The 12163-nt window shown below is 32.9% G+C and overlaps 2 protein-coding genes across 2 annotated transcripts; both read right to left on the reverse strand.

The window, feature by feature from the left end:
* Positions 1 to 6102: 6102 nt before the first annotated feature.
* On the reverse strand, positions 6103 to 7227 carry LOC119616467. Its single transcript, XM_037972828.1, has 2 exons — positions 6964 to 7227; positions 6103 to 6886 (listed from the first exon to the last, which is right to left on the reverse strand). The coding sequence occupies exons 1-2, from the start codon at positions 6976 to 6978 to the stop codon at positions 6233 to 6235; spliced, it is 669 nt and encodes a 222-aa protein (XP_037828756.1). The 5' UTR covers positions 6979 to 7227; the 3' UTR covers positions 6103 to 6232.
* Positions 6458 to 10640, reverse strand: LOC119616466. Its single transcript, XM_037972826.1, has 2 exons — positions 9786 to 10640; positions 6458 to 6469 (listed from the first exon to the last, which is right to left on the reverse strand). The coding sequence occupies exon 1, from the start codon at positions 10629 to 10631 to the stop codon at positions 9843 to 9845; it is 789 nt and encodes a 262-aa protein (XP_037828754.1). The 5' UTR covers positions 10632 to 10640; the 3' UTR covers positions 6458 to 6469; positions 9786 to 9842.
* Positions 10641 to 12163: the final 1523 nt, after the last annotated feature.

Raw genomic sequence — 12163 nt, forward strand, 5'->3', positions numbered from 1 at the left:
TTAGTTAGGAATGTTATTTCCGGGATAACATCACTTCCAAGATACTTGGATCTAACTTCGACGAATGCTTGACATTGTCAAAGAAAGTGCTCCATAGTTTCACTGTCCTCTCTACATGCTTTACATTCGTCTGAATCCGCAAGGCCAATTTGTGTGTCCACGTACAATCATACTAACTTCAGACTTGCTCTTTTTGAAGAGATTTCTCGTCTTGTTCTCATCAGGGTCACCCCATAGGAACTTTGTGGTTTTACCCACCGTTTCATTATTCCAAGAGGCCTTATGGGATTCTCTCATCCATATTTTTAATTCAGCTTTTATTGCATCGAATGGTTTTGCGTTCGTCAGGTAAACTACCTCGAGCTCCCTTCCCCTTAAAGCTATTACATTCGCTTCGTTGCCGGCTACCCATATGATGTAAACCTAACCTCTGGGAGAGTATTCAGTTAAAGCTTTCTTACAATCCAATACGGTCTTAGATTAAATTCCATCACCTGATATCGCCCTAATTGCCTTCTGGCTGTCGGTGAATATATTAAGGGCCGTGGGCGTCATATTTATTCTAATCCAATTTACACATTCCGTTATTGCTCGGACTTCTGCCTGGAAGCTTGTGTTACGATTAGGTAAACGGTGGTATATTTCTGTTTCTGAGTCTTCAATACTTTATCCCGCAATTCAGATCCATCCGTATAACACCGGACTCCTAATGGTATTTGCTCTAATGTTCCGCTTGACCAAGACATTCTATCTGGGATCAGCATTTCAAAGTTTCCGACATATTCTGTGTCTGGTATGCGATCAGACACGTTCGATGATTGTGTACAACCTTCCAATGTGTACAGTATACATTGATGACATGTTCTGTAACCGCTTTTGTCCAGTTCGCCTAAAGAAAAGAGACGTTCGGCTGTAAGCGCCGCTTAATATCTTAAATATGTTTCAATGAGTGGAATATCTAGCAACGTTTCTAGAGCCTTTGTTGAAGTAGTACACATAGCTCCACTTATACCCAAGCAGCATGTACGCTGAACTCCCTGTAGTAGTTTGATATTACACTTTTTGTCTAAAGCAGTCCACCAGATTATTGAAGCATAAGAAAAGGAAACTTGAATTCAAGCACCAAAATTAGCGGTTTTAACGAGTATCTTGAAATAACGTCAATGATATTGATGTTGCCTATATCATATACAAAAATTTCAATTTGTTTTGTATTTAGGTTTAATCGGTGGAATGTGAATTTCAAGCATGCAATGAATATCTGAGACAGATGTACGGAAACCAGTGCCGCCTCCATCTATAAGAGTGCCGAGAAAATGCCATTCGACCCTGCAGGTTTATAGGGAGCGAAGCTCTTGATTGCCCCTTTAACCATATCAGATGTAACTACAATTTCCGTGTTAGCTTCCCCTTCCTCCAATATCCAAAAGTAATAACATACTATTTATTGTTATTTATAATCATAAAATACTGGGGAGCACAGTAGTTCTAATGACAGCACGATCTAGATCTATTTCATTTAAGACCGAGTTATTATATTTTCCAAACAAACATATTTAATGTTAATAAATTGTAAAGTAGTTTTTCGATTTTTCAAACATTGCATTGTCATCAGGTGTCTTTATGTGTGCCAAATTTAAACCAAACCGGGCTATTGAACGTGGTCGAAAATTCAGTTACAAAATTTGTACCATTACAAATCAACTAATAAAAGCTTGACTTTTTATATAATATTGTATATAAAGTATCTTCGAATTTTAGTGGGGAAAATAGAAATATTTTATTTTTCTCCATACAAATGGGATTTCCCTAATATATGAATTTAATAATGACTACTAAAGAACTTTGAGATTTTTTAATAAAAAACAAGTTAGAGTGCTATATTCGACTGAACCGAATCTTAAATACCCTCCACCAGCTACTTTTATATTAATACTTTTCTAAATGATCAAATATTTGTAGAAACAAGTTTTCTCATGTCTTAAATAGAAAAACCCCAATATATAAGCACCTTAAATCTGATACAATTCCAAGATTTATTGAACATTACAAACCCCATTTTCTTTTATATTTTTATGCTTTAACTATATTTAATGTGCATATATGCATGTGTGTGAGATATTTAAGGATTTTCAAAATACATATATATAATTTTGTTCTACACAAATTGATAATGCAACTAGTTAAATACGGTTACATTGCTTTTAGGGGCAGGACCTAGTATGGGAAATATGACCAATTATAGACCGATCGAAAAAAATTCTTTAAGCTAAATTTCTGTACATAAAAGCTATATTTCAGTAAAATTTTGTATCTATATCGTAATTTAGTAATAATTAATGTGTGTTCAAGTGATTTTCTGAAGGGACACTTGCATAGGACCGACCGCACCCATGTTATGGACCGATCGTGAAAAAAAAATCTTGAAATAGAATTTTTGTATACCAAACTAATATTTGTGCCAAATTTTGTATCAATAGCTTTATTTGGTAATGAGTAATGTGCGTTTAAGAGATTTTCGTAAAAGGACCTTGTATGGGAGCTATGACCAATTATGTATGTAAGACCATAGAGACAAAATTTCAAAATTCTGTATCTGTATCATTATTTGGCAATGAATATTGTGCAAGTGTAAGTGATTTTCTGGAGGATACCTAGTATGAGAGATATAACCAAATATGGACCGATCGTAAAGCAATTTTATAGTGTAATTTATGTATATAAGAGCAATATTTGTGCTAAATGTATGGATATCAATATTTTGTAATGAGTTATGTGCGTTTAAGTGATTTTCGGGAGGGGACCTTGTATGGGAGCTATGACCAATTATGGACCGACCCGAAAAAAATTTATATTATTTAATAATATAATAATATTTCTGTATATGTGAGCAATACTTGTACCAAATTTTATATGGATATCTTAATTTCGTAATGAGTTATGCGCGTTTAAGTGATTTCCGGAATTATGACCAATTATGGACCGATCGGAAAAAAATTTCATAGTAATATTTCTGTATTTAAGAGCAATACTTTTACCAAATTGTTTATGGATATCATAATTTAGTAATGAGTTATGTGCGTTTAAGTGATTTTCGGGAGGGGACCTTGTACGGGAGCTATGACCACTTGTGGACCGATCTGAAAAACCTTTCACAGTATTATTTCTGTGTATATGAGCAATACTTATTCCAAATTTTATATAGATATCTTAATTTAGTAATGAGTTATGCGCGTTTAAGTGATTTTCGGGAGGGGACCTTGTATGGGAGCAATGTCCAATTATGGACCGATCCAGAAAATTTTTTCACTCAATGAATTCTATTGACATAAGATTTTAATTTTTCAACATTCTGACGGAAGTTATTAACAAAAAACTCATTTTCCTGAAATATGTACTTTTGTATGGGAGGTATATGAAATTATGAACCGATTCTGGCAATTTTCATCAAGAATCAAGATCTTGTGTAGAAACGAATGTATGATGACTTTCATGAAATTATCTTGCATAGTTTTCGAGAAAATTACATTAGAATGTGTAAAAAATGCTTATTTTTTTGGAGTTGTTTTAAATTTTGATTCATAACTTTTCCCGATGTGAACCAATTTTGCTCATTTTCAATACCAAACTGTACCGGATAATAAAGAATATTTTGGGTGAATTTGGTTAAATTATATTGCTTCGTTTTAACGTGAGCGTGTTTTACACAGACAGACAGACGGACGGACAGACGGACATAGCTAAATCGACTCAGAATTTCATAAGGAATATATATAGTTTGTTTGGTCTCAGATGAATATTTCTTGGTGTTACACACGGAATGACAAACTTATATATACCCTCTATCACCACTGGAGGGTATAAAAATACTTACTTCAAAATTAAAAAGATTTATAGAATATAAATTTCATATTAACCACCCCCATCCCCCTACCGTGGATCCGCTTTAGACCTAACTCTCCAAAATGTATTATTTTTTATATGTAGGTTTCGAAAAAAAACTTTTTTGTGTCCAATTTCACCGTTATGAGAGTTAAAGTCATTTTCTGAAGAGGGTGAATTTCTCATAAAATTTGTTAGAAAAACCTTTGCTCGTATAAGACTTGCATAAATCGAATTTGATATCAAAGACCGATAAAATCATTTAATATGGGATGTAGCGTCACTATGGGCCATTCCCAAGAACTTTGTAGAGAGATTTGAGTTAATATAAAACACATTTATTTAAAATTTCGTTGAGACATTTTCAAAAGTCGAAGTCATTTTCTGAAGGGGACCTTATACGGGGGATAGGGTCAATTATGGACTGATCCATATAAAACTTGATAGAAGGATTTAAGTTCCCATAAAACTTGTTTATTGTAAATTTCATTGCTAAAGTAGTATTTCTGAGCCCGTAATGAGCATTTAAGACATTTTCTGGGGGGGACCTTATATGGGGGTAGGGTCAATTATAGACCAATCCTCATAAAATTTGGTAGAGAGATTTCAGTTAATATAAAACCAAGGTTGGTAACAATTATTGCTAAGCTATCGTTACCGCTAAAATACCTTTCCATCGCTACTACCGTAACCGCTAAAATACCGATGCCGTAATAGGTCGAAATACCGATAACGCTTAAATAGTAATACGGAAATAAGTAAAAATGCCGATACCGTTGTTCTATTAAAAAATAAAATATCGAAAAAGTGAATATATCTTCACTTAATGAATTTTGTTAACATCACTACAGAACAGACTACAGAATAGACTATATCGACACCTGAAACGCAAACGACCCTAAACGGTGCTAAAAATTACAAGCAAAAGTTTTCAAGCTACTGTGCTACGGAGATTTTAATCTAATTATTAAAAACACTCTAAATCATTAAAAAAAAATGTCCTAACTATAGTTTTAATAATTTTGCAATAGTTTCAATAGACGTATTAAAATAAAAATAGGGAAATTCGTGTCAATCGATGTCTTCCGATTTGGATTAAATTTGCACCAAAGTTAGTACTATGAGATAGTAGGCCAGAGACAAATTTTCAGCTCTATTGGTCAAGAACTGTTGGAGTCAGAGGGGGTCAAAGTTTGACATTTTGGTCATACAGTTTTTTATTCAAATGAGTGTAACTTTTCACCTATTGGTCCTAGAAAAAATTGTCCAATGTTCAGTTCAGATAGCTATTTATTTTTTGATTTTTAAAAATGTTTTTAATTTTTTTTTTTAATATTATTTTTAAAAATATATTTTTTTTAATTTTACAATTTTATACAATTTCCTTAAAGGGCTTTATAGTCCCATAATGGGATGCGAGTGGGATATCCTTCAAAAAAAATGTTTTTTAACTCAAGAATATTTTTTTTTTTTTTTTCAATATTTGGCACTTAATTTTACCCTATTTTTGCAAAATGGACGTTTTTGTAGTATTTTTTTTTAATCAAAAGAAAGCTTAGACCATTTCATTTAAGAGCTTTGTGGTCACTTAGTGGGATGCAAGGGGAATATGTGAAAAAAATAATATTTTAACTCAAAAACTTTGCTTTTGGAGTTAAAATATTTTTTATATATACATATCCCACTCGCAGTCTAAGCTTTTTTTTTGAGGAAAAACAATATAACAGAAGCGTCCATTTTGAAAAAATAGGAGAAAATTAAGTGCCAAATATTGAAAAATATTTTATTCATGAGTTAAAAAATAGTTTTTTAATGAATATCCCATTATGGGATTATAAAACCCTTTAAGGAAATTGTATAAGCTTTCTTTTAAGCAAAAAAATAAAAAGGGCCCATTTTGAAAAAATATATTAAAAAAATTATTTTTTTTTTTTTTGGAAAAAATGAAGAAATAACTATCTGAACTCCTTTGGACAATTATTGCTGAGACCAATAGGTGAAAAGTTACACTCATTTGAATAAAACCCTGTAGGACCAAAACGTCCAACTTTGATCTCTTCTAAGTTCGTCAGTTCTTGACCGATAGAGCTGAAAATTTGTGTGAGACCCACTTTCTAAAAATTACATTTTGTATTACAAATTGAAATTTTGAACTAATTTACACGGAAAAGGCTAAATCTAGACACATTTTCAACATGTAACTTTAAAGCTTAAAAAATGCATTTGTTTATAAAATTAATACTTAAACAAAATTTTATTCGATGTAAAACATAACAAAGTTAATAACAAATTAACAACAGGATAAAAAATAATAAAGGATCAGTCTCTTTGGCTATGTGCTTCTTATTACTTACAAGCGACGACGGAACACAGATGAAGGCAAGTAAGCATTGCCGGGAGCATGAGCTGTGGGAGCGCGTACTGAGGCTTGAGAAGCAAAGTTGAGGACGGGAGCAACACCGCCATTGTGAGATTGAGAAGGTCCACCCAAAGAATCGTATTGGTTTTGGATGGCTTTTTGAGCGTTGGCGGCATCTTCAGGGGTACGGTATTTGACAAAGTGAACTTCGGGTTTGTTGTTGTTGTTCTTGTTGAGGGCATTGAGTCTGTTGGCCAAATCTCCAATATCGGCTTGTTTGTTGAGGACGTAGATGGCAGTTTTTTGATCAGCAGCTTGTTTGGCCAAAGCGAGTGCGGCATCTTCGAGTCCCTTGTTTTCGGGTCCCTTGATGAAGACAACACGGAGACCTTGTTTCACACTACCAGCAATCTTTTGAGCGGCATTGGGATCATCGAATTCACCTTCGGGAGCAGAGAATGAGAAGAATTCCTTATCGAACTCAGCAGGAGCTGAGTATGAAGGAGCATCATAAGAAGCACCGGTATCCAAACCACCACCAACACCAGATCCAGGTTGGAAAGATAAACCAGAATCGGAATGACCAACAGGTTGGTAGTTGTAACCCAATTTGTCTGCACAAGCGACTGCTACGAGGCATAAAATCTTTAAATAAAAAATAGAATTATAACATTAATCTATTATCCTATTTAATTTATTAATTTATATTCCAAACTACTTACAATAAAGGCACGCATGTTGACTTAGTTAATTGTTTCTGTGTTCTGTTTGAAATCCAAATTGTTTCTGTTTCTATAAAGTTATGAAACGACCTCTTTTATTTATATACTTCTAAATTTAATATTTTTGACATGGAGGTCTTAAAATAGAAGTCATGTATTGTATGTAAAAGAAGTATTTATTGTTGTTCATAAACAAATGATGTCTAGCTAGTTAGTTGTATGTCTGTCCATTTGTCTGGTCGTATTGTTTTGTTTAAAAACCACCTACAAATAATCAGATTTCTGTCTTAAATCAATGCATTGTACTCTTGTATAAAGAATTTTCTTTTCTTCAGCGGCGATTATACTGCTGTTGATTTTGTTTATTATGACCGGCCAGTGCCACTTATTATTGTTGTTTTTTAAAACCATATCGTTTGATGTCTTTTTAATAAAACCGTGTTTGTAATTGATTTAAACCAAAAATGCATAATTTTACTACTTCACAAATTGACTCCGACTGACGGAGGGTTGACTTTAGTTTTTGTTGTATTAAATTTTAAATTAAATATTAATAAATTCCATTGTAAATTTATTGATGAAGATGGTACTTTGCGAGTGGTGTAGCTGGTTTCAATGAATAATAGAGTAGAACATATTTTAGCTTTTTGCTACTATTAGTTTGTTTTATTTATGTATATGTATTGTTAGGAATTTTTTTTTTGTAAAATTAACAAAGAATGTATAATTTAAACTAATTTGTATACAATATTAGATAATTCTATTTTTAGACTTAATAAGATTTAAAAGTTATTTTGAGCACAAAATAAAGACTATGATTAGAAAAAAACCTACACAGACAAATTAAATTTTTACAAAGTCGAAGCCCAGAAATCAATGTATACAGTGGATTGATCTGCGCTGAATGCAGATCAGGTCTCAGAATTTCTCGAGGAGGAGTTCTGATGCGAGATTCGTATCCATGACCATAAGATTTTACCGTGTGAATCGACTTAAAACATATGATGTATGTGTTATTGATGATACACTGACTTTATCAATGATAGAGCTTTGGTCAGAGTTGTAGTCCTAGGTCAACAGTGAGACAGGAAACTTGGAGTAGCCAAGTAGTAATCCAGTTAAAATTTTCACGATATGTAATTATTTTTATATTTTTAAAGCTGCTAGGTCTAAACCATACCTCTGCATGCTATTTATCTTCTATAATTTCCATTATCAAAATTTAACATAAACTGACTCTTTTCTTAATGTCAGATAGATTAAAGAAGACATATAGATTTGATCATGTGTTAAAAGAGTGTTTTCATTGGGAGGGCTATAATTAGTCAACTTTGCCAACCGTGTAACATTTTAAGGAAAAAATGGGTAGGCTGTAATTAGTGGGCATGGCTTCTATTATATTAATAAAATAATAAAATTCGTTCATTTAACAGCTTTAAACTATAAAAACGTAATGATCAAATGTATCCTTGGCCTTTCCTTGGAATGATTTGACATGACGTCGTACCAGAGGTCCAAGTAGTACAGATGGCCAATTGCCCGCAGAACTTTGTTCAAAATCGTTGAGGTTCTTTTAGAATACACGTAGTGGCTGTTGTTTAAATCCAAATTCCCGGTAAGGGGTCTAACATAGCGCATGGATTAATCAAATGTTGAATTTGAGTTAATAATGCAATGATGATGGGTATGAGTTGAGAATAACTCTGAGTTCTTTTTGCGGTGTGATGCTGGAGTGATGGCTGTTAGATGGTTGGTTGAGTGGAGCTGATTATACCTTAACCTATAATTTATCGGCGATTTTCTTTCATGATTGAGCGTGTTTAGAGTTTACTCTAAAAACATTCTCAACTTATCACAGTAGATCCTTGTGCCAAATCTCTAGGTGCTGTTTCCGAAACAACTGAGACTTTAAGAGTTTACGTAGAGCACTGGTGTAAGTCTTTAGATGATGAGAATGTCTTAAGAATGGGGGATTCCTCATAGCATCAATCAATTTCACCTGCAGTTCGGTACACCCTTTCTATAGACACTAAACCTCTAAATGTATTCGGCTTGTCTCATGACAATGTCAAGAGATTAGATAGCTCGAGTACATGGACTGCCAGAGCCATGTACAGAAATTGCCACCGGCGTGTAAGAAGCACCAAAGGGCGGTGGTAAGTCTTCAAAGAAACTCACCCTGTTTTCGAAAATACCACCATGAAATAAGGCTGTGGCAGGTGTATGCGTAAAGCACTTCGATATCTGGACTAGTGGGCATTACATCTCCCATATTAATCATAAAATAAAATTTGTCTATCTGGCAAACTATAAATGCTAGAATTAAAATTGTGCTACCGCAACTTTGATTTTGATATGAATATTTAGAGATAGAATGGTGATAACAGCAATAGTGGGTGTTGCATCAAATATAAAAATAGCTGATTTAAAATTTTGTATGAATATAAATATTTAGGACAAAAATTTACGCAACAGAAATTTTCAAATTTTGCACGGTCAAAACGCTAGGCCTTTTTAAAAAAGTCTACCTTTTGACCACTGTGAATATTATAAATAACAAATTTCGTCAAGTTTTAGCATTTATTAACAAGAAAAAATGCTATAGCAATGTATATACCCTAAATTTTTAACTCATCCAATTCCAATCCCATCAAAAGTTATAGTTTTCGGACCTCCTTCTCGTAGAGTGGACCAGAGTATATCCAAATATTAATATATATAAAAACTATTGTCTTCATTCTTTGTACAGATAATATATAAAAGATGTAATGAAATATTAATATTAAAATTTTGATATTTAAACAAAATAAATTTTATTAAACTAAATAATAAACAACAATAACAACACTTAATTCTACTTCATATAAAGCTTAAACTCTTTATGAGCGGAAAATCGAAGCTGGCAAATATGAACCACTAGGGGCTGATGCGGCATGTACAGGTGCTGATACTGGAGCCTTTGAAGCAAAGTTCAAGACAGGAGCAACGCCACCATTATGAGAATGAGAAGGACCACCCAAAGAATCGTATTGGCTTTGGATGGCTTTTTGGGCATTGGCAGCATCCTCAGGAGTACGGTATTTGACAAAATGAACTTCAGGTTTATTGTTGTTGTTCTTGTTGGCAGAATTAAGTTTGTTGGCCAAATTTCCGATATCAGCTTGTTTGTTGAGGACATAGATGGCAGTCTTTTGGCCAGAAGCTTGTTTGGCTAAAGAAAGGGCAGCGTTTTCCAAGCCACGGTTTTCTGGACCCTTAATGAAAATAACACGTAGACCTTGTTTGACGGCATTAGAAAGTTGGTTGGATGCAGCAGGATCATTGAAATCATCATCATTAGCACTGAATGTGTAAAATTCCTTTTCAAGTTCTGCTTGAGGAGCGTACGATGGTGAAGCATGGGAAGCTTCAGCGTTGTATCCTTGAGGAGCGTAGGAAGGAACACTATTCGATGATGAACCATAAGACCCACTAGGAGTGAACAAACCGGCAGAAGGTTGGTAGTTGTAACCTAATGTATTAGCAGAGGCTACAGCCACGAAACAGAGAACAATGAAGGTACGCATTTTGTTTTGAATTTGATGTGTGTTATTTTTGTTAATAGTTTTTCGTATTGTCAATTGGAATGTTGGCTTTAATCTGTTGTTCGTCACTCCACCCTCTACCATTTATATTATTATAAATATTTGTTTTCCAACAAGAATGAAATTAACTACGACATAAAGCCTTAGCAATAATAAGTTGTATAAATTTGCAATAACTTTAATTATGTTATTGGTTTTTATTAGTTAAAAAAAAAAAACAACTTAAATTTGCACTCAAATGTGAAGTATTTGATATGCATAATGCAGAGCAGATAATAGTGAATGTATATTGTTGTTTCAAAGCTTGACCGACAAATTGGTTTTTTGTTAAATTAATAAGTTTTAACTGTGATTTGTTATTAAGTTAAAGTTCCATAAGTTATGATAAGTTTATTCTTTTAAATGATATCAAAATTCGCACATTAATGTTAGACAAAAAATTTCAACAAAGAAATTTTATGTGAACCTAAACCACCTCATAAAATGTTATAACAATTAGTTAGTATTATTACCTGTATATGGTTAAATCTAATTTAATTATTTTTAATTATAGGGTAATTAAAGACATTAGGGTCTTTTTATAAACTTATATACTTACTTTCAACGATGCCAAATCTGTTCACGTGAAAGTTTTTCAAGAAGGTACGTCAAAGTTGTTTTGGTTTTTTGAAAATGTTTTTTTTTTTTTTTAATTACCAAAAATACATACATTAGACAAATGTTTAATAAATCGATAATACAAATCTGAAAAAAAAATTCTTCGGGTTATTTCATGTCAAGTGGCCCAATTTTTAAAATCGATGTCTCAAATTTTCGTTCCAGAATTGCCGGACTTAGAGGGGTAAAAGTTGGACATTTTCGTCAATGAAAAAATATCTATCTGAAATCCTTTGGACAACTTTTCCTAGTACCAATAGGTGAAAGTTACACTCATTTGAATAAAACCCTGTATTACCGAAATGTGCAACTTTGATCCCCTCTAAGTCCGGTAGTTCTGGACCGATAGTGCTAAAAATTTATGTCTGATCTATTATCCAATATTACTAAACTTAGTGCTAATTTTACTTGACATATATCTTTGTTTAATTTTATTATTGATTATTGATAAGGTCATATTTCATTTTTTACAAATTATATATTTAGAATTGCGAACATATTACTAAAAAAATTTGAAAGGTTTAGAAGATAATTAAATTCATACAGCAAATTCCTAATGAAATGAACATAATATTATAAGCTAAGCATTTTTGTACCCACCATCAAAAGATGAGGATAATATTGTTTTTTATTATTTCGTTTGTAATACCTTAAAATATTGGTCATAGACCCACCAAATTATATATATTCTGGGGTCCTCTTTATATTCTAAGACGATCTAGCCCTGTCTGTCCGTATGTATGTATGTCTGTCTGTTGAAAACACGATAGGATCCGAACGGAAAGAGCTAGGGCGTTGAAACTTTACAAAAATATACCCTACAGGTAAGGTTTTTTTGATATTAATAATCCACGTTTTCGGAAAACAATTCAGACTTATATGCTCATTACAGGCTTAAATATACGATTACAGCGATAAAATTCTGCATTAACAAGTTTCGTACGAACCAAACTCTCTCT

Source organism: Lucilia sericata, unplaced genomic scaffold (genome assembly GCF_015586225.1).
Source record: "Lucilia sericata isolate MDLA Ls3-8-SP2 unplaced genomic scaffold, ASM1558622v1 Contig000073F_arrow, whole genome shotgun sequence".
NCBI lineage: Eukaryota > Metazoa > Arthropoda > Insecta > Diptera > Calliphoridae > Lucilia > Lucilia sericata.